Source organism: Martes martes (assembly GCF_963455335.1).
Source record: "Martes martes genome assembly, chromosome: X".
Classification (NCBI taxonomy): domain Eukaryota; kingdom Metazoa; phylum Chordata; class Mammalia; order Carnivora; family Mustelidae; genus Martes; species Martes martes.
In genome coordinates this window covers 20277407-20300961 of record NC_137897.1, presented here as the reverse complement: position 1 = coordinate 20300961, position 23555 = coordinate 20277407, and the positions used below count along the sequence as shown (strand labels likewise).

General features: G+C 44.7%; 1 protein-coding gene across 1 annotated transcript; it reads right to left on the bottom strand.

The window, feature by feature from the left end:
• Positions 1–2840: 2840 nt before the first annotated feature.
• Positions 2841–3827, bottom strand: LOC308337307 (melanoma-associated antigen B17-like; the record flags this gene model as incomplete). Its single annotated transcript, XM_080795471.1, has 1 exon — positions 2841–3827. One exon carries the CDS (start codon positions 3825–3827, stop codon positions 2841–2843), a length of 987 nt encoding a protein of 328 aa, XP_080651597.1.
• Positions 3828–23555: the final 19728 nt, after the last annotated feature.

Here is a 23555-nt window from a genome sequence, read left to right as displayed (position 1 = left end):
GTCCTCACTCAAGAGTCTTTACACTGATTCTTTCTATGACCTGGGAGCCTGTTCTCTCACACTAACTCCTTTCATTCCCTCTGACCACCTAGGATCGCCTTGCGTGGCAAAACTTCCTGTGGTCACATGGCTGACAGTAGGAGACGTATCCTGTTGTGTCTCCACTTTTATGATCTGGATGGTTCCCTCTTACGTAGGGCCCTGTCCTTGGTTCTTGGTGTGATGTGGAATATCTCCCTTTGCTAACCTAATGCCTGTTCTTTAGACCAAGTGCCCCACCTCCCTGAGATGGCCCTAAAAGGAAGTGAGTAGGCCTCATCATGCCGCCATTCCTGGGTTTACTGAGGGAAGATATCAGTGGCGGGGCTATGTGTGGCCCCTTCTGTTCTGTTTGGGGTCCACTTATCTTCCTTTAGAGTGATCAGCTTGATTCCAATGAGGAACTAGGTTTCCACCTTCTACTGAGTAAGGCTGCTCCCATTAGACAAAGGCCCTCTCCTCCATGAGTCCACGTCCCATGGAAACAGGGACACCTCAGCTGGAGAGCTTTGCCCTGGGCTTCCTAGGTCTGACAGCAAGGGTGGGAGTCTGGGCATTCTCCTCGATCCTGGGGTGAGTGGTCCCCTAGCTCCTCATCTTGACTCATGAATAAACGTGGGGCTCTACCCTCCACTCACCTGAAAAGGCCATACTCCTCAGACTAAGGCCATTACCCGCTTGGAAGCTCCAAATTGGAAGTCAGAATGAATCCTGTCTGACCAGGGCTGTTAGGATCTTCTGAAAGATGATAGTAGGGGCAGGATTTTATGACACCCCAGCCTTCTGGAGTTAGTAGCCCCTCAGTCCTTGCTCAGGTTTTTGACCTTGACTATGCGTAGCCTAAGTCTGCCAGCCTTTCACCAAGGTTGTCACCTTTCTGAGACACTAGAGGGGGAAGTTAGCCTGCTTTTCCGTGGCTTACCCTGCCTGCGGCCTCTGTATGGCCCTTTCTGTTATGGGGGTCCATTCATCAGCACTCATTGTCCTCACCTTAAATTCAGTTAAGGCCTATGAGACTCTCTTACTTGGGCAGAATCAGCTGCTGCACAGGCCCAAGGACCTCACCTCCCCGAGAATTCACTTCCTCTGCTCCCCACCGGAAGAAACAAGGGGCCCCTCAGCCAGACAGCTGTGACCATAGCCACACAAGGCACAAAGTAGGGTATGTGTTATGGAGCTCCAACTGTTCTGGGTGGGCAGTTCCTTATTCAGGGTCCTCACTATGATACCTGTTAGGCTGGGACCCATCCCCCCACTGACCTGAGGACACAACCCTTAAACCGAGGCCATTACATCCCTGACAACCTTGAAGAGTGAGTTAGGGGATGCTCAGGCTGCAGCTCTACCTGGGGTCCTCTAGGAGGTCTGCAAGGAGCTAAGGCATGGTCCTCAGCGGTCCCTGTATTCTGCGGTGTTGGTGTCTAGCCCCCCCATTCATACAGGGTCCTCATTTCATCTTCTCTTGGATGGAAGGCTGCTAGGAAATCCTCATCCCTGCAGACACTTGAGCGGGTTCCTGACTGTAAACCTTTCAGACACAGGGATACCGTCCCTAGGAAGATGTGAGATGGGGAAGCTGTGGCACAAGGCAGGGGCTGCCCAGATGTTACACTGTCAGAGAATCACCCTGATCCCTTCCTTCTCTGCACCAGCTAGACAGCATCTTAGTTTCACTCCTGACAGGCTTCCTTCCTACATGGAAAGGGCAGAGTAGGATAATTTTGAGAGCCCCCAATCTTTTCAGGTTATCTGACATTGCTTATATAGACGATCGTACTGTCACTGAATATCATTTCTTTTCTTTCTTCATACTACTCATTTACTTAGCATTACTGTTACTGTGGCTTTGTATTCCAAAACACTACTTTGGGTCAGGGTTTTGTTTATCCATGAGATATATTTTGGAGTAAGAGGCAGAAAAACAAAAGAAGGTCTGGCTCAGGCTGGGAGGAGAGGCAGAGCATGGGTCTCTAGACTGTTCAGGACCAATCCAGACCAGGTATCCAGTCCCAGAGAAGTCACTTACCACTCCTTTGAACTTGAGATAGTTACAAGTCATTTATCTGTAAATGAAGTTTGCTAAGCTCTATCCTATAGGAACATTGGCATTTCTGTACTATATAAAGCACTTGGCATACTCTTAAGAAATACTGGGTCTGAATGAATGGCAGTTATTATTATCAACCCCCCAAATACCACCCTCCCATCTAAGTTTATTTTTAATACTGTAGATAGCAGAGAATGTACAGTGCACAAGGACAAAAACAAACATTCTTAAGCTAACTAAATTAAAGTATCTTATTTTTCACTAAGACTAAAAGGAAAAGGCAAACCATGAATTAAAACACATTTTATTTTATTTTTGTTTAAAACACATTTTAACTATTTTTTTCTCTATTTTGTGTTCCTAAGTATTTTACCGTGTTCTTCTTTGACATTTTCATGAAATGCCTATTTGCAGTGCCATATTATCTGCTTTGGGATCATAAACATAGTATAGATGGTTTGTGACTTTCTTTTTCATATACCAAACCTGTAACTCTCCCTTGTAAGACAGCAATAAATGAGATCCATGCCATTCTTAAGTTTATATTCTAGAACTAAATGAACTTTTACAAGAAAAAAAAAAAACATTTGAGAACACCTAAATAAGTATAACTATATGTGCTTATAGAAGCTAACAGTTTAGAACAAACAGGAGGAACATCTATGCTTTTTTTCCCTCCGATCCCTAGGGCTCTGCACTACTGGGAAGGTGCCCTCTTCCACCCCAGGGAAAAGCAGCCGCCCCGACTGCCTGACTAGACGCGGCGCCTGCTACGGGCCCCCTTCGCGGCAGCCCCCCTGGCCTGGGGTCTGGCCTCCGCGCGCTCCTCCTCGTCTAGCAGAGCCTCCTCGTACAGCTGGGGGTAAGAGCTGGGCACCGTGTCGTTGATCTTGGCCAGGACCTGCAGCACCTGCATCTTGCTGGTCTCCGCGCGGGCCTTCGGGCCCCACAGGAACTCGTGGCGCAGAGGGTCGCTGGCGGGCACCGGGCGGTACTCCAGGTAGCCCTGGCGCACCAGGTCTCGGGTGATGAGCTTGCGCGGCTCACCGAAGACCAGGTGCCTCTTGCCCTCCTGCACGCCCAGCACGTTGAGGAACTCCCAGACCTCCTCCTCGCTGGCGCGGTTGCCCTTCATGAAGATCACGCCCAGGAGCGCCATCAGGAGGCCGGTCTTGGGCAGCCCCTTGCTGCCGCCGCCCAGGGTGCCCTCGCCCGGCAGGGCCACCTTGCTGACCAGCGTGTAGGACTGGCCGTGCTCGTCGGCCTCCAGGAGCTGCAGCCCGAAGACCAGCTCCATGCGCTGGGAGGTGAGCCTGAAGATCTCGGGGAAGTGCTCGCGGTACTTCCTGCCGATGATCTTCAGCAGCGCGGCGCGCATCAGGGGCTCCCCAGAGCTGTGCTTCTCCAGCAGGAACTGCACCAGCATGCTGGCCTTGCGGATCAGGGGGGTTTTGCGAGTGGCCAGAGGGGCGGCCGGGGCCGCCGCCGCGGCCGGGTTCTCGGCGCCCTGGTCGCCTGGCATGCCTGGGGACCCTGCGCCAGGAGACCCAGGGGCCGGGCCGCCCTGGGGTGGTGAAGATGGACCCGCCTCCTCCGGGGAGCCCGGGGGAGCGCGGGGGGGCTCCTCTGCTGCTGCTGCTGCTGCTACAGCAGCAGGAGCACCCCCGACAGCCTGAGCCTCACCGCGGCCCTGGTGGCGTTTCTCCCGGGCACGGAACTTGTTTTTCTGGCGCCGAGGCATGGCGACACTGGACAGGGCTGGCAGGCAGCGAGGGCACCTGGAGAGGGGGGAGAGTGAGGTGGGGGAGCCCCTTCAGCGGAGAGATCCCACCTTGGCTTTGCCCACGGCCGCCCCTGCAGGCTCCCTCAGGGCACTGCTCTAGGACCCCACAGGGCTCCCGTTACCCTGGTCAGCCTGGATCCTGAGGAGGAAGGTGGTGTGAGCCTTGGGCCCAGCCAGCCAGCCTGCCTGGGCACTATCGGGGTGACGACAGTGTTCCTGACAGTGAAGACCCCAGTGTCCATGTAGGGCGGGGGGGGGGTGTCCCTTATTAAGTGTTGGGAAGACCTAGACCCCCACCCCCCTCCCCTGCTCTGAAGGCGATCCTGGGATCTTCCATGGTACCCTCGAGGAGGGAAGGAGGGACCCCTTCAGCCCACCACTGAAGTCAGGGGCACCTAGTGCTGACCACTTATGGGAGGGCTTCTCTGCCCTGAGTTCGTGGGGTCCTCGGAATGACACAGAACCCCCACTCTCACTCCATGTAGGACCTGGGACCCTCCCTTCCTCTGACTGCAGGCTGCCCCTGCAGATTAAAGCTGAAAACTGCCTGAGACCTGGTGGGAGAAATGATGGGATGTCTCAGCCTGACGTCCCTTTCTGGGCATGTTAAGGATCAACAGGAGAAGGCAGGCCCTATTGTTCCTGGTTCCCGCAGTCCTCACTCCGGGTCCTCCCTTGGCCCGCTTCTGGCCCCTCACGCTAATGGCGGCAGGTGCTGGAGACTCATTAGGAGACGGAAGGTCCTCACCCTGAGTCCCGGCACGACCTGGAAATCCTCCCTCTGCTGACCTGCAGCCAGCACTTTAGACCAAGGCCCCTACCTCCCCGAGTTTCTGGAGCACAAAGTGAGGCAGCACCTCAGTCTTTAGACCAGCCCGGACCCTCCCAGGCCAAGGCCAAGGCCAGGAGCGGGGACTCCACGTGGCCTCTGTTCTAGGGTATGGATTCCCTTCAATCGTCACAAAGGCCGTCTCCCTCCCGCCCGTAGGCCTGGGGGTCTCTGCCTGTGCTGAGCTGAGCCAGAGTCCGGCAGTCCCGGGCCAAGGCCTGCAATCCCCGAGACCCCGCGAGATAAGTGAAGGGATCTGGGGCTTAACCGCCATGTTGGGACCTCCAAGCCCCTAGAGTAGGGGTGGAGCGGGGCAGGGCCTGTTGGACCCCTCTTTGCAGGGGAGTTGGGGCTGGGGGGTTGTCGAGGGTGTGTCCCCACAGCTGTAACCCGGGATTCCTCACACCTCGACCCCTAACAGTATACAGGTCCCCAGTTTGGACTCACCCTAGGCAGGAACTCTCCGACAAGGCCTCACTGCCCAGGGCGTGGTCCGGAGGAAGTTCTTGAGGGCCAGGGGGGTCCACTTCCTGTCATGTGGGTCTGGGCCCCGGAGGAGGACCCTGGGGGGGTGAGGGGGCGGGGCTCTGTGGGCGGGGCTCTGTGGGCGGGGCTCTGTGGGCGGGGCTCTGTGGGCGGGGCTCTGTGGGCGGGGTAGGGAGTGATGTGGGTAGTGTGTGGTGTGCTGGATTGTAGGGGATCCTGCCGCAGGATTCACCAAGGCTTTCGCTGAGTCTTAAAAGGTCCAGTGAATTCTTCCTCTGCTGTGCTGAGTGTGCTGGCCTGAGACCAAGGGTGTCGTTTCATTCCCAACCTCCGGTAAGAAGTATTTGGGTGTCTGAGCTTAGCTGCCATGCCCGGGGCTTCCCCAGTCTAACAGTCAGAAGCTGGTAGCTTTTGGGGGGCCTATGCATTTTAATGGACTTCACTCCCTGAATCACCTCTCAGTGTCTTTCCTTGAATGCTTGTGGGTGCTGGGCAATCTCTGTCTGCTGATTTGAGGTCAACCCCTCATATAAATTCCATCAAGTCCCTGTGATTCCTGATGTGAACTGAAGGTATACTTCTTTGGGCTACTCCTCCCTAAGGTCTTCCAGAGGTGGCTGCAGGAAAATGAGAATCCTCTGGCATCCAGTGTTCTGGGATAGGGATCTTGCATGGAGTTCTTTACAGTCCTAGAGTTCTTCCCTTTTGTAAATGCAGCGCCCCATCTCACCCCCACCCCAGCATGGTCCTCAAGAACCCTGTGGAGAAACTGGGGTACTTCTAAGCCTGATCGCTTACACATAGGGCCTCTCCTGGCTGACATCACTGTCATTTCTGAAAGTTTCGGGGGTAAGTTTCTGCCCTCTGTATAACTACTATGATACTTGGTATTCTATTTCAATATTTACGTTTTGAACATATAAAAATTTTATATACACACACACAATGTGATGCTTTCATATGCGCATACACTGTGAAACGATTATCAAAAACGAGTCAACCTATGGCTTTCCATAGTTACCATTTACATGTGTATTCTAAGAAATCCCATTTTCAACAGCATGCATGAATCAGGGGAACATTATGCTAAGTGAAACTGGCAGACCCAGAAAAACAAATACTATATGATCTCACTTACATGTGGAATCTACAGAGAGAACAAAGATATAAGTCACAGTAACAGAGGAGAATGGTGGTTACCAGAGGCTGGGTAGTGACAGGGGAGGGAGAGATGCTCAGGAAAGGTTACAGTCTTTTAGTTACGAGTAAGTTCTGGAAACCTGTACAGCACAGTGACTATAGTTAATAATAATGTGTTATTTACCTGAAATTTGCTAAGAGACTAGATCTCAAGTGTTCTATTTTCATTCATGCCTTAAAATCTACTGAGATGGCTACAAAAAATAAAGGCCCAGTCCTCACCAACAAAAGGAATTTATAGTTATTAGGGCAGTGTCTGGACCCACTGACTCAGACTGCCTCAACCAACCCAAACTTTGGTGCCATCCTGGTATACCCTAGAGTCCTGGCACATGGGCCCTGAGGAGCTAGCTGCCTAGCTGCCTTCAGAGAGGTTCCTTCCATGAAGCACCAGTAATTAAGTATCCCAGGGCAGGGCTGGGAAAATCAAGGCTAAACCTAAAATCTTTCTGCCCACCAGTGCTGTCTTCTACAGACCTGTCTCAACTTCAGGGCCTGCCCCCCCCCCCCACAAGTCCTAGTTCAGTGCACACTTAGTGCCCCTCAGGGCTTTCACAGTATTACTGTTGTTGATCTTGTTTTGTTTATTCCTTTAGTTTTTCCAAGGGCTGATTCTGGGCACAAGAAACAGCGGCCTGAAATCAGTTTTCATCTTGGAAGCTACAGGTAAGGCTCTAATTCTTTAAATAATTTAAGGAGAATTTATATCTGTATACTATTCTCTTCCCCTGAATAAACATATTTTACAGCTCCATTTGGAACATTTTCTTTCTCTATCAGTACATTTTTTTTTTTTTAGTTGCCTCCATAAATACCTGCAGTTTTGTGAGGTTTTCATTTTTAGGTGCCTTTTAGGTACTGTTGCTGTTGTAAATGGTACGTCATCCCTACGTGTTCTGATTTGGGATTCATTTTGTGTGACCAGGCTTCTGATTTTACTACAGGGATTTTGTATATACTAGCAATTTGACATTCCCTATATATTTGAATGTTGTGTTTGCTTATTACTTTAGATATATTAGTTATGAGATTAGTACTATTATTATGTTTCTTTGTATTATTTATACCTCTTATTTTCTCATTCTTGTGCATGGCTGTGCCCTGCTATGCATTCATGTCCCAGTTTGTGGGACTGTAATTCTGTTTTTGCAAACTTTATTGGGAATGCTTCTAATATTTCACATTTATGTATATTTGCTGATGATTTTACAACATGGAAATTCCACTGAAGAAGTTTACTAAAAGTCATTACCATGAAATGGTGCGGAATTTCTGTCAAAAGGTCTTTCTGTACCCCTGCATGTTGTCAGATGCTTCTCCTCCCCTTTGTGTAGTGAATTCTGATTCATATTTTCTAACATGATACCATCTTTGCATTCCTTGGACTTATGTCTTTATTGGCCACTGTACTGCATATGCTGTGAAGTTGTTTATGTTATTTGTCTCAGTAGGAGTGAGCCCAGGTCAAGTGCTTTTTTTTTTTTTTCAGGGTATCCTTATTTGGTCTTTGTATCAAAGACAGCTAAGGCATTAGAGTAGGTAAGTCATTTCCCTTCTTTTTGTGTAGTTTGACAGAGTTTATATAGAAGTTTTATTCGTTTCTCCTTCACCATTTGGTGTAAGGAGACTTCACATTTGGCTGGTCCAGGAACATTTTGAGGGTACCCTGTGTTTTACCTACAGTTTTAGTTTATATGGTTAACGTTCTATTTATGTATGAACCGATTTAATCATTTCTCTTTTGCTGAAAAATAGTCCATTTCTCTTGGATTTTTAAATTTAAAGGCATGCTATTTAAAAGAAAATCACATTATCACTGAAATTCTCAAACATGCAGAGAACAGAATATTGAACCCCATGTACCTGGTTCTCAGCATCAACAATACTCAGCAGTAACGGGAAGAAGCTTAATCGGATTAAAGTTTATTTGTTTGTTTAGTGGTAACACTTCTCCAGAAGGCCCGCTGTGCACTTCCATTAGGAAGTACATAATTTCTGTGATCCCTTTGTGGTGATGTTAGCGGTCACTGAGGATCATCACCCTCATCCATTAATCTATCAGGGGCTGTGAATGGTAATTCTGTCATTCCTTTGTCTCTATTAGCTAAAATAATTCTCTAGGTAGAACCTTTGCCTTATCTACCTTTTGTTATCCTGATATAATGGTAAAAGTATTTAGAGTGTTAATTATAGCCTGTAAATCTCCTCTACACATACACCTGGTAGAATTTTATTTACTATCACTTGTTTCTGCTTCTTTCTTTTGTAACTGGTAAGACCTACAGAAGGTGCTACAGAAATATTTGTAAAGAACTGGCTTTCATTAGTTGGCTCTGCTGTCATCTGTGTCATCATTTCTGCATTAGTCTTCATTATTTCTGCCTTCTAATTATCTGGGTATAATATGCTGCTGTTTCAATAACTCTTGAATCATTTGGATGCTTTAAATATTTTTCTGGTAAATCTGTTTAGTGCTATCATACCCAAGTAGCATTTGGGCTCTTTCCCACAAGTAACACTGTAGACCTTTATGTGTAGTAGTTGAAATTTTTTTTTTTAAGATTTTATTTATTTATTTGACAGATAGAGATCACAAGTAGGCAGAGAGGCAGGCAGAGAGAGAGAGAGAGAGGAGGAAGCAGGCTCCCCGCCCAGCAGAGAGCCCGATGCGGGGCTCGATCCCAGGACCCTGAGATCATGACCCGAGCCAAAGGCAGAGGCTTAACCCACTGAGCCACTCAGGCGCCCCAGTACTTGAAATTTTTTTAAGTTGAGCAAGTCTCTCCATTATACCCCTGAAATTTTTTAGTATGCATATATACACACACATATGTGATAGATTGAAGTTTTTCCTAGGAATGAAAGGAGGATTTCACATAAAAAAAAATCAATCATAGTGTTTTATGAAATTTACCACTCATTCGTGATTAAAAAAAAATATATGTTACAAGTAAAGGATACCTACAGAAACTACAAATAAGGATAATCTCTTATATCAATAAAAGTATTTGTAAAAGTTCTTGAGTAAGAGATCAGGATAAAAACATCCACTTTAATTCTGCAGCAACAAGAAGTTTGACCATGAAATTAAGGAACAATAGCTTGTAAAGTACCATAACAAATACTGGCATCTAATATATGTATTTATATATAAAATACATAATAAAAATGAAATATATACAGCTGCTATATCGACAAATTAATGAAAACCTGAATAAATAGAGGATTATCCTATTCATGGAAAGAAGTACTTAATATTATAAACATGTTAATTCTGCCCAAATGTAATCTACAGTGTAGATTAATACCCAGTCTCCCCAAAAGAAACTACATAGCTTTTGTATATGAAGTCTGACAAGCTGATTCTGAGATTTAAATTTACTTACAAATTACCAAGAATAATCAAAGAGCTCTTAATGAAGAAAAATAGGAGGACTTACTCTACTAGACATTAAGAATTATTTTTTAGAAACTGTAGTAATTAAAAATGTATGCTATGTGTCAGTATAAACAAAGAAACCAATAGAACTGAATAGAGTGTCCCACAACACCCACTTATATGAACTTCTGATTATTAAAACTGTCATTGTGGAGAAGTAGAGAAAGAACAGATTTTTTTTTTTTTTTTAAACTAAGGTAGGACAATGGAGCAAACTGGAAATCCAAACTGAAAAAGAATACCACTGTAACACTTCCCTCATGCTAGACACAAAATTCAGTTCTAGAAGGGATTAAAAACCTTCCATTATTTATATTATGACAGTTTCCAGTATTACGTCACAGGTGAGAAGAGCAAAAAGATCGTATAGTCTGTCAACTAGAAGGACACCAGCATGGGTCAGGTAAAACATTTGGAGGGAAAGAGATGAAAGAACTTGGGGACATCAGTCACTTGAGTAACAGAAGGACTGGGGATGACGTGAGCTGGAGAGGAAGAGAAGAAATGGCAGCTCTTTCAGCCCCCTTGTCCCCTGCTTATCTGGCCTGATTACCGTTGTGGGCCTTCACTTTCAAAGAGGAGTGCTTATGTACTTAGTGCTGGCTTGGGAGAAAACTCCCTGGGCCTGTGATCCGTCCATCCCTTCCTCCCCTGCCCTAGTCTCTGACTGACCTGTCAATCTCTGGACCTTAAGAAAGCATAACCTGGACACTAGTGTTATAGACAGTAGTGACCAGGGGTGTAGGACTGACTACAGACACGCTAAAGAGAACCAAGGAGGCGTTCAGAACTTAGAGAAGGTTCCAGCTCATGCAGATGTGATGGGAGCAGTGTCCCACCTCCTTCTCCCGCAGAATGAGTAATGAGTACTCCTGCTATGGGGTGAGAAAACTGGGAGCCTGGGACTCTCCACCTCCCCCCTCCACCTTTTTTTAATCCTTTACCTTTTTTAAAAATTTGAGTTTAGTTGTCACATAATGTCACATTAGATTCAGGTGTACAACTTAGTGATTTGACAAGTTTACGTATGATGCTATGTTTGCCATAAGTGTGCCTACTATCCTATTATATTAATAGTACAGTGTCCCTGACTATATTTCTTATGCTGTGCCTTTTTCCCCCATGATTTATTCGTTTCACAACTGGAATCCCATAGCTCCCTTTCACCAGTTTTGCCCAACCCCCACCCCCTTCCCTTCTGGCAACCATCAGTTTGTTCTCTATATTTATAGGTCTGATGCTGCTTTTCCTTTGTTCTTTTGGGGTTTTGTTTGGTTTGGTTGGGGTTTTTTGTTTTGTTTTGGTTTGGTTTGGTTTTGGTTTAGGTTCTACTTAGGAGTGGAATCATATGGTATTTGTCTTAGTCTGACTTATTTCACTAGCGTAATGTCCTCTAGGTGGATCTCTGTTGTCTCAAATGACAGAAGCTTATCCTCTTTTATGGCTAAGTAATAATCTGTGTGTGTGTGTTTGTGTGTGTGTGTGTGTGTGTAAAACATTTTCCTTATCCATCTGCCTTTTGATGGACACTTAGGTTGCTTCCATATCTTGGCCATTATAAATAATGTAGTTAACATAGGGGTGCATATATCTTTTGGAATTAGTGTTTTTGTTTACTTTGGGTAAATACCCAATAGAACTATTGGACCCTGTGGCATATCTGTTTTCAATGTTTTGAGGAATTACAGAGTTGCTGTACCCATTTACATTCCCACCAACAGCACATAGATGGCTCCTTTTTCTCCACGTCATTGTCAACACTTGTTATTTCTTGTCATTTTGATGATAGCCATTCTAACAGGTGTAAGGTGATACCTTGTGGTTTTGATTTGCGTTTCCCTGATGATTAATGATGTTGAGCATGTTTTCATGTATCTATTGGCCATCTGGATGTCTGCTTTGGCAAAATGTCTATTTAGGTCTTCTTTGGCCTCTCACCTTTTTTTTTTTTTTTTTTAAACACCTGTGGAGTTGTCCTGCAGATTCTACTATTTATCTGGTCTCATGTGGAGACCCACAGTAGGGTTCAGAGTACTTTGGGAGCAAGGAGGACTTCTCTTCTCCTTGTTGTCATCAGGGCTACTCTGAGCGGAGGGAGGTCAGGAAGCAGGGAGTGGCCATGATTCCCTAGTGGGCAGATGGCGTTGACTGAGTTCACTGTGAGTACCTCCTCCTCCAGCAAGCGAACTACCACTTGTGTCTGGAGGTGTGTGAATGGAGACTCTCCACAGTCTAAATGGTATCTGGAATTCTAGTGAGAAAGACTTAATTCTACCAGTCTGTCCTTAAGTGTGGAAAGAGTCATCCAGAAGTAAGTGCAGAGGATCTGACGTTGAGGAGAAATGGAGGGAGATGGTGCTGTTTTGGTTTTCTCATTGATATACTTATGATCAGGGGCAGCTCTCAGCCCAGAACAAGGCCTGCCTTTACCTTGGCTCTACATTCTTCCTTCCAGGTACCCTCCCTCAACTTTGACAGAGTGAACAGTTTCTCCATACTTACTCAAATGTTTCATGAACCTATTTTTACCTGTCATCAGGTAACTACCTTAGGCTTAAAACCTTGGTATACAAGGGTTGAAGACTGAAAGAAAAAGTTAACATCCAAGTAAATATGGTTAGCTTCTTTTGTCTTCATTTTCATTTTCTTTATTTTTTTAAGATTTGATTTATTTGCCAGAGAGAGAGAGAGAGGGAACATAAGCAAGGGGAGTGACAGGCAGAGGGAGAAGCAGACTCCCTATTGAACAAGGAGCCTCAAGTAGGACTCCATCCTAGAACCCTGAGATCATGACCTGAGCCGAAGGCACACGCTTAACCGACCGAGCCACGCAGGTGTCCCTCGTCTTCGTTTTATACTGCTGCTGCATAGCAAATCAGTACCAAGTTAGCAGGATAAACACAACTTTATTATCTCACAGTTTCTAGGGGTAAGATGTCCAGGTAAAAGTCGACTTTGGTCTCTGCTTTAGAGTCTTACCTAGGGACATCTAGGGTGTCACGTGAGCTGTGTGGTCAGCTGAAGGCTAAACTAAAAATAAATCTGAGCTCCCTCACATTGTGCGCAGTGGTGCTCAGAAGCTGATGTGGTTTTGTTATTCTGGTGGTTGTTGCCGGCTGTTGTTATTCTGGTGGTTGTTGCCGGCTGTTGGCTCAAGGCCAGGCTGCTGTTCCATGACACGAGACCCAACCCATACGGGCCGTCTCCTCAGGCACTTGACAGCATCACAGGATTTTTCCTCCAGGTCCCCCACATAGCAAGAGCATTTCTGTTAACAAAATGGAGTCTTATATGATATCGAGAGTTAGGGGAGTCCCATATCCCCTTTAGGGCCTAAGGGCAAATAAAAATTTAAAATAAGAAAAAAGTACAAAATTGAATCATGTACACCTGAAACTAATAAAATACGATATGTCAATTACACCCCAGTAAAAAAAAATATATATATATAGAAAAAATTCAGTTCTTCCTCGTGCAGATCAAGAAATGAGACTCCTTGTAGAGCGTTTATTTTAACAAACTTGTAAATACTTTCTCTGCCCCTCTGAGATCTTTGTAACTCCTAAGAGCTGATTACACTTCTTGCCAGTTTGCAGCCTAGGTATTTTTTCTGAAGTAACTGGGAGTCAGGCCCTTGAAATGTGAACATTAAGTAAAATAGCACCCCTGTCTCCCAGGCTCCATGAAAGTTTCACTTCAGCACCTGTCTCCAAGTTGTAAAAAACTGTCTCTTGTCACAAAATAAATTGAGAAATTGTTTTTCTTTTTTCCATTAAGGCAATGAACTAACAAAGATGCTCTCCCCTGCCCCCAAATTACCAGGCGATTTTTGGATGAACAATGTGTAGTAAATGGTGTTGTCAAGTCCTCTTACTTGAGGAATAGTTAACTATTAGCTTAAGATCATGATGTAATGGTTTGTATCTATTTGGCTACCATAAAAGGGGGAGATAGCTTTCTGTCTTATTCCTCTCTTTGGCAATGTGATGGGTGTCACATTCTGGTTCAGTTATTATTAAAAAATAAAATCGTTTTCTCTCTTTTCTATATTTTGTGGAGAAGCATTTCTGAGTTGGCAGGAGATTCTGTTCTCAGTTAACACCCCAGCAAATTTGGCAATGAGAGTAAGACTTCTGGAAGTTCCTGAATCGCACGAGTAAGAGGTTCTGCGGACACACAATAGTCAGGTAAGAGACTTTAACTTACAAAGTCTCCCTTCTGGCTCTCCGCTCTTTCGGAATACTTGTCAGAAAAACCAACCTCTCTGAATTTGAGATTTTTCTCTTAATTAAGCATAAGACTATGGGCTCTAAAATCCCATTAGGATCACCATTGGCTTTGATTATAGAAAAATATGGGAAGCTGGAATTATTACCTACAGTTCTTTGTCTTGAATATGTTCTCTGTCACATTAGGAATGGTATACCTGGAAGAATCTTGTCTTGCAGTGGCCTGAGGACAGTTCTTTTAATTTGTATAAATTAACGTATTTGCAAGGGTTCTCAAAAGGGCCTCATCTCAACCAAATGAGTTACTGGCATGTATGGGATTCATATCATTCATATAGGAAAGTTAAATATGACTTGAATAGCCAGAAGGAAAAACCGGGGGAAAATAACAAAGAAGAGGAAGTAAAGGAATTAAAGGCCCTTTTCTCAGCTATCCCTGCTCTCTGCTCCCCTGCTTCTCTTTATATTTCCCCACATTAAATCAAGTCCTGGAAGGAAGGAGGCAGTGATCTTCTAGCTGTATTGTCGCCTTCCTTTGTGGATCTCCCTGCACAGAGGAACGAAGGCATAACTTTGTTAACTGCTAATGAATTACCTGCCCTGTTTGAGGACACAGGTTTGGGCAAGTCATGCTCTAGCCTGGGTCCCCTTTATATCTTAGCCGAGATTCGACCTACAAGATTCCCGTGTCATCCACACACCCAGTAGCTAGGAAAGAAGTATGATAAACATAATTACAAAATAACAGAATTCGAATAAAAGGTGATGCACTCACATAAAGGCAACAGGGTGAAGGGTAGTTGAACTAGTCACTTGGGACAAAGCAAACAAAAAAAGGTGTTAAGCTGCTAAATGTCACTATGGGTATGTTAACCAAAAGACCCTAGAACTTATATTTTTCTGACTTCAATATGAGGAAAACCAGCCCTTCCTACTGGGATGACCAGCAAATTTTTTTTTTCAGGTGGGGCAGCCTCTTTTTTTTTTTTTTTTTTGAAAATATTTTTTTTAAAGATATTACTTATTTATTTGACAGAGAGAGAGATCACAAGTAGGTAGAGAGGCAGGCGGGGGGGGGGGGGGGAAGCAGGTTCCCTGCTGAGCAGAGAGCCCAATGCAGGGCTCGATCCCAAGATCCTGAGATCATAACCCAAGCCAAAGGCAGAGGCTTTAACCCACTGAGCCACCCAGGTGCCCCTCAGGTGGGGCAGCCTCTTTATTGACCAGACATATAGTGGCTTCGAGCAGTGGGGGAGCTGGGCCACAAGCTGAGGTAATAGCCTTCCCTCACCCTAGGCCCCCTGTGGACCACACGGCCCCCCAAGAAGACCTGGTCTGAGAGGCAGGGCCTGGAACAAATCTGTTTCTTAGGAGGACAGTCCAAGTGTCACCCCATTCACTTTGACTCAACCATCCCCCATTCCCCTCTCCTTTAAAATCCTCAGTTTGATTCCCGGAGTCCAGAATCTCTCATGGTTCGTCTCCCCCTCTGCTTCTACCACCCCCCTTCATTTTTCCCTTCCTTCTCCTAATGTCCTCCATGCTATTCCTTATGTTCCACAAATAAGTGAAACCATATGGTAATTATCTTTCTGTTTGACTTACTTCACCTAACATAATCTCCTCCAGCTCCAACCATGTTGATGCTGACAGGCATCTCTTAATCAGATTTTGAAACTAAGTAGTGGCCATGGGTGTCTGTGTCTCACATGTGAGAAAATTATTTGGGGAGATGAAGCAGTTACTGAGGGGCCTAAGCCATGATGCAGATGTTACTCTCATGACTAAGGGAAACTCAGGAGAAACACAACTCTTAGTTAAAAATTTAGATTACCAGGCTCTAGAGTTGGGTAATATTTTATAAGGAATTATACAGTAGTACTCAGATAACTTAGGCAATAAAGCATCACAACGATTTGTAAAATTAGTATATGATAGAGAAGTTTTGCACGTTGATAATCAAGCATGTGCTTTAACCGTCCACTATTAGTGTGATATACTTAAAGGTTTTTCCCCCAAGGCAAATAATGTACTGAATTTATCCTACTTTGTTTTTGTAATTGCTTTGCCTTATAATTTACTGTGGACTTACTGGCTATATAGATGGCTGCAATTTGCCCAGAGAAAGATAGCAGTGGCAATGGAGAGAATTCGTAAAACCGTACCGTTACTATTTTGTAGTAACAAAGGTAGGGTATCATAAGGATAAAGAGTTAAAAATAAAAAAGTTTTATTCTTCTGGTGCCACTAAATGGCGGGGTGGGGGGAGTCTCATCACCCTCACCTTTTTAAATAGCATTTACTTTAAAAAGATGTAAATAGAAAACCTTTCTCTTGGAAAAGCTGAAGAAACTTCTCAACAATTTTACGTCCCAGGAATGTTTTCGTTCGGATAAAGGCTATCACGGAGGACCACCCCAGTGAGCATGCGCAGTTAGGAAGAAATAGGTGTGACGAATGGACACATGACATACTCTTCCTTGCGGACTAGTTATCTTTCCTCGAGAAAATGTACAGAATGTGTTGTATCAGCTTGGTGACATAGAAGAGGAAGGTTTCTCTTTGACTTTGCTTTTTCTTCAGTTGCTTGCCTGGAATGTACGTTGTAGTCCAGTTTAGTGCTTACTGAACAATAAAACTTTGTTCTTTCCTCCGTGATCATGGTGAATACTGTCCGAGCCCCGTGATCCGGGACAGCAGTGAACGTCAGGAAGTGCATCTCCTTTGAGTTCCGGGAAACAGCTCACCTCAAAGGTCCATTCTCCGTATGAGTTAGGTAAGACACGTAGCTGCTCGTTTGTTTACCTATGACAGGGCCAGACACAGATTCTCAAAAATCCCATTCTTGGCCTCATAAAATGGTTAACCCAGCTGCTTGGTAGCCCAACTTTGGTTAAGCTTCTCTTCCTCCTCCAGGCCCACCCTCAGCTGAGGCAGCACACAACCCCTCTTGAGAAGAGACTGGCCTCAGGGCGAAACGTTCTCTGATCTTCTGTCCAATCACACTATCTTTTATCCTGCTTCTACACATACACAGCTTTGTGTATCCTCTCTCCAAATGGAAAACTCTTTTTGCCTCACTGAGGCTTGACATCCATGCAGATCTTAGGGGCATAGATTCTCCCTACTGCAGTAGTTCCCTTTCTATCATCTTTGCAGGTATCCCTTATGAAGGAAGATCTCTCCTTACTAAGTTCGATTTGTTTTTTATTGTACATATATTTTGTGGAGACGGATTTTTGAGTCAGCATGATAGTTTGCTTCTCATTATTTCCCCAACACATATAATGTAATCATGCAGCTGACATCTCATCACCTTCTCTCTCTGGAATGTATTGGTTAGAAGCAAGTCACAGGCCCCACCTAAACTTAAGGATAGGAGTACACAAAAGCGCCATCACCAGGAGATGGGGATCATAGGAACCCCATGAGATTCTGTCTGCCATTGTCCACCTTCCAGGCCACGGTATCCCATGTTCCTACTTTATGTAAAATTCATTCACCTTCTCCCCAAATCCCAAAACATCTTATCCCACTACAACATCAGCTCAAAATCCAAGTCCCATCATCTAAATCTCTAAGTCTAGCTGCAGATGATGAGGCTCTTGGGAGGAAGTTTATTAAGCATACCAGTGGGGCAGAGTGAGTCTCTATTTGTGGACCTGTGAAGCAAGAAGATAGTTCATCTGTCCTAACACATCCAATGTACAATGGCAGGAGAGGAGTGGGATCATGTCTATAGACACTGTTGTTTAGAAACAGGCACATGGGAAGTATGAAAGTCAGTGGACAGTAGCTCTTCTGAAATGCCACTGAGCAACTATTGTCAGTTCCTGGAGTAGAATTCAAAGCCCAAGATTAATTCCCCAGGCTCTTACCTCCATCCTGGGGTTCTTGTATCCATTCTCTGAGTCATTCTCATTTTTAATTTTTTTAACTAATCTCTACATCCAACATAGATCATGACCCCAAGATCAAGGCACAAACTCTACCAACTGAACCAGCCAGGTGCCCCTCACCTTTCCTTTCTTTCTTTTATGGAAGATAGCATGTATTTGGAGTTAAGAATGTAAAACAAGTACTTTGCAAACCGTCATCAAATGCACGGACACAGGTACTTGTAACACCTACCTTGCCTCTCTCCCTGGAAACTTCCTAGGTTACCCAGGATTCACGAGTAACTATGAAGAGCCATCCTGCAGCCTATGCTTTAGTCTCTCCATCTGAGCGTCTCCCACAGCCCTACCTCACCCACCACATAGCTAAGTTTAAAACTTTCTTTCCACTGAAAAACTGGTTTCCCAAATGTCCAAATGGGCACTTACCAGCTCTCAGCCGGACTTGAAAATCTTCCACCCTTTTATAGTACCCTGATACCTCGTAGCTTCCAGCTGCTCCTAGACAAAAAATCCATAGCATCCTCAAGAATGTCTTCCATGAGAGCACATGTTCAGCTAATGTTCAGAGAATGAATAAGTGAACCAATGAACATGTTATCTAATTTGAGTTTAATTTTCTTCTGCATTCTTAGATAAGTTTAGCAAATTCACACATGTATCTTAATTTTAGAGAGTGACTGACTGAAAGTATTAGGAAAGCAATGAGTCAACTGTCTTCGAAACACCTACTCAGTGCAGTGATACCCTGTTCCATATCACAAAATAAGAGGGAAGTGTTGCCAAATTTCTCTTGAAACTACATAGCTCCTACTCTTAAACGCGACACGCAGAAATAAGAGTGCTCTGGTCCAAGAAGGTGATGTAGGAAGACGCTGAAGTCCCCTCCTCCATGCAGATACCAAATCTATACCTATTTATAGAACAATTCCTTCTGAAGCAGAACTAAGGGCTGACTGAACACGTTCTGCGAAACAGAAGACAGGCCATGAAGAGAATGGCAAGAGAGATGAAGAGAAGGTACTCTATTGTTTGTATGTGGGAAGGGAAGGGATTGTGTGTGTGTCTGTGGTAAAGGGAAGGGACAACATGAAAGTATAGCATAATGTAGTGTCCGGGTGTGGAGAAGGGAAGGGATCGTGTCATGTTTGCATAGAGAAGGGAAGGGAAGGGAAAACATAATGCTTCTGTGATGGGGAGGGGAGAAGGGAAGAAAAGGGACAGTGGAGTGTGAACGAGCAGAAAAAGAAGGGAAGGGCTAGTGAAGTATCTTATGTGTACGTGTGTGGTTAGAAGAACGGAGGGAAGTGAATAAATAGTGTAGTGTGTGTGTTTGGAAAAGGGATAGTGTAGAATGTTTGCACAGAGAAAGAAGGGGAAGGAATGGAATCGCATGTGTTTGTGCAGATGACGAAACGAAAGAAAAGGGAGAATCTAGTGTGGGGGGTAACGGAAAGCGCAGGGATAGGGCAGTGTGTGTATATTTGGAAAAGAGATTAAATAGTATAGATTATGTGTATTGGGAAGACAATTGATAGGGTGGTGTATGCTTGTAGAACAGGAAAGCAAAGTAGGGAAGTGAACAGAGTAGTGTAAAAAAGGGATAGTGTAGTATGTTTGCACAGGGAAGGAATCGTGTATTCGTGTTTCTGTGGTTGATGAAAGAGAAGCAAAGGGAGAATATAGTGTTTGTGTGGAGAACGAAAGGGCAGGGATAGGATAGTATGTGTGTGTTTGGAGAAGAGATAGTGTAGAATGTTTGTACAGGGAAGGAAAGTGAAGGGATAGTGTATTGTATGTGTTGGTGTGGTTGAGGAGAGGGAAGAACAGAGAGAAAATATTGTGTGTGTGGAGACGGAAAGGGTAGGACAGGGTCATCTGTGTATATTCGGAGAGAGGGAAGACATAGTGTAGAATTTGTGTATAGGGAGGAGAATGGATAGGCTGGTGTGTGTTTGCAGAACAGGGAGCAAAGGAGTCACGTTAAGAGAGTTGTGTGTGTGTTTGCAGATGCGATAGTATGGCATGTTTGCAGAGAGAAGGAAGGAAGGGGGGAAGGAATAGTGTAGTGTGTGTTTCGGTTTGGTTGAGGAAAGTGTAGAAAATGGAGAATATAAGGTATTTGGAGAAGGAAAATGTAGGCACAGGTAGTGTGTCTACATTTGGAAAAGGGAGGATGTAGTCTAGAATTCGTGTGTAGGGAAGAGAATGGATCGGGTGGTGTGTGTTTGTGCATCAGGGAAGCCAAGCAGGGTCATGAAGAGTGTAGTAAGAGTGTTTGTGAGGATGAGGAAAGGCAAGAAAAGGGAGAAGACAGTGCAAGTGTGTGGCAAAGGAAAGGGAAAGGATAGTGTGTGTGTGTATTTGGAAAAGGGAGAAAATAGGGTAGAATTCGTGTATAGGGAAGAGAATTGGCAGGGTGGTGTGTTTCTATGGGGGGGGAAGCAAAGGAGGGACGTGAACAGTGTAGTGTGGTTGAAGAAAGGGAAGAAAAAGGAGAGTATAGTGTGTGCAGAGAAGGAAAAAGTAGGGATAGACTAGCGTCTACACTTGGAGAAAGGAGGAAATACTGTAGAATTTGTACAATTCCCTGTAGGGAAGAGAATGGATAGGGTTGTGTGTCTTTGTAGAACAGGGAAGCAAACGAGGGATTTGAAAAGAGTAGTGTGTGTTGGAGAAGGGATAGTGTAGAATGTTTACACAGAGAAGGACGGGGAAGGAAAAGTGTATTCTGTGTGTTTATGTGGTTGCAGAAAGGGAAGAAAAGGTAGAAGATAGTGTCCGTGTGCAGAAGGAAAGGGTAGGGATCCGGTAGTGTGTGTACAATTGGAGAATGGGGGAAATAGCGTAGAATTGTCTAGAGGGAAGAGAATGGATAGGGTGGTGTGTGTCTAGAACAGGGAAGCAAAGGAAGGGATATGAATCGAGTACTCTGTGTTTTGCAGAAACGACAGTGTGGTTGAACAAAGGGAAGGGTAGTGTGTGCACTAGTGTACTAGCGTAAAAGGATAGGTTAGTGCGTGTATATTTGGAAAACGGAGGAAATAGTATAGAATATATTTATAAGGCAGAGAATGGATAGGGGTGTATGTTTGTAGAACAGGGAAGCAGTGTTGGGACATGAAAAGAGTAGTGTGTGCTAGCGCCTCTGAGGAAAGCGATAAAAGGGGAGAATATAGTCTGTGTTGCAGAAGGAAAGGGTCATGTTAGGGTATTGTGTGTCTATTGGGAGAAGGGAGGAAATCGTGTAGATTTTGTGTATATGGAAGAGAAAGGATGGGCTGGTGTGTGTATGTGGAATACGGAACCAAAGGAGGGACGTGAATAGTGAAATTACGTATTTTTGTGGATGAGGACAAAAAGTAGAAAAGGAGGAACATAATGTGTTCAGAGAAGAAAAATGTAGACATAGGCTAGTGCGTGTACATTTGGAGAAGGTAGGATATAGTCTAAAATTTGTATATATGAAAGAGAATAGATCGGGTGGTGTGTGTTTGTAGATCAGGGAAGCCAAGCAGGGTCGTGAATAGATACTACAGCGTTTGTGAGGACGAGGAAAGGGAAAAAAGGGAGAAGGCAGTGTAGGTGTGTGGCAAAGGAAAGCAAAGGGACAGTGCCATGTGTGCATATTTGGAGTAGGGAGGAAATAGGGTAGAATCGTGTATAGGGAAGAGAATTGATAGGGTGGTGTGTTTTTATGAGAGGGAAGCAAAGGCTGGATATGAATTGTGTAGTTGTGTGTTTGTGTGGGTCAGGAAGGGGACAAAAAAGGAGAGTATAGTGTGCTTCCAGAAGGAAAATATAGACATAGGTAGTGTGTATCCATTTGGAATAGGGAGGAAATAGTCTAAAATTTGTGTATAGGGCAGCGAATGCATCGGGTATTATGTGTCTTTTTAGAACAGGGAAGCAAAGGCGGGAGTAAGTGCACTGTGTGTGTTTGGAGACGTGATAGTGTAGAATCTTTGTACAGGGCAGTGGTAGTTTATTGTCAGTGTTTGGTTGAGGAGAGGGAAGAACAGAGATAATCTACTGTGTGTGTGGAGACGGAAAGGGTAGGACAGGGTCATCTGTGTATATTCGGAGAGGGAAGACAGTGTACAATTTGTGTATAGGGAAGAGAATGGAAAGGCTGGTGTGTGTTTGTGGAAACAATAGTGTGGCAGGTCTGCACAGAGAAGGAAGGGGAATGAACAGTGTAGTACGTGTTTCGGTGTGGTTGAGGAAAGGGTAGAAAAAGGAGAGTATAGTGTTTTTAGAGAAGGATAATGGAGGCATAGGTAGTGTGTTTACATATGGAGTAGGCAGGAAATAGTCTAGAATTTGTGTATAGGGAAGAGCATTGATCGGGTGGTGTGTCTTTGTAAAACAGGGAAGCAAAGGATGGACATGAATGGAGCAGTTTGTGTTCTTGTGTGGCTGAAGAAATGGGAGAATATAGTGTGTTTGGAGAAGGAACAACTAGGGATAGGTTACCATGTGTGTATTTAGAAGGGAGGAGATTGTGTGGAATTTGTGTGTAGGGAAGAGAATGTATAGGGTGGTGTCTGTGTGTAGAACAGGGAAGCAAAGGAGGGACGTTAAAAGAGTAGTGTGTGCACTACTGTCTTTGAGGAAAGCGAAGACAAGGGAGCATATCGTGTGTGTGTGTGTGGAGAAAGAAAGGGTAATGTTAGGGTGGTGTGTGTCTATTTGGAGAAGGGAGGAAATAGTCTAGAATTTGTGTATAGGGAAGAGCATGGATGGGGTGTGTGCGTTTGTAGAAGGATCGTGTTCAATGTTTGCACAGAGAGGAAGTGGAAGGAATAATGTATGTGTGTTTGTGCAGTTGAGGAAAGGAAAGAAAACGAAGGATATAGTGTTCTGGAGAAGGAAAGCCTTGGGTTAGGGTACTGTGTGCATATTTGCAGAATAGAGGAAATACTGTAGAATTTGTGTATAGGGGAGAGAATGGATGGGTGGTGTGTGTGAAATAGGGAAGCAAATGATGGACGTGAATGGAGCAGTTTGTGTTCTTGTGTGAAGAAAGGGAAGACAAGGGAAAATAGAGTGTGTCTGGAGAAGGAAAAAGTAGGGATAGGAGAGTGTGTGCATATTTAGAAGGGAGGAAGTTTTGCAGAATTTGTGGTTAGGGGAGAGAATGGATAGGGTGGTGTGTGTATGTAGAACAGGGGAGCAAAGGACAGACGTGAATGGAGTAGTTTGTGTTCTTGTGTGGTTGAGGGAAGGGAAGAAAATGGAGAATATAGTGTGTGTGTGGAGAACGAAAGGGTAGGCATAGGGTAGTGTGTGTATATTTGTAGCAGGGAAGAAATAGTTTAGAATTTGTTTATAGGGAAGAGCATGGGTAGGGTTATGTGTTTTTATATAGTACAGGGAAGCAAAGTAGGTAAGTTAATAAAAGGGAGAATATAGTGTGTGTGTGGAGATGGAACGGGTAGGGACATGGCAATGTGTGCACATTTGGAGAAGGGAGGAAATAGTGTAGAATTTGTGTGTAGGGAAGTTAATCGATAGGGTGGTGTGTGTTTGTAGAACAGGGAAGCAAAGGAGGGAAGTGAATGGAGTCGTGTGTATGTTTGGAGAGAGGGTCCTGTAGAATGTCTG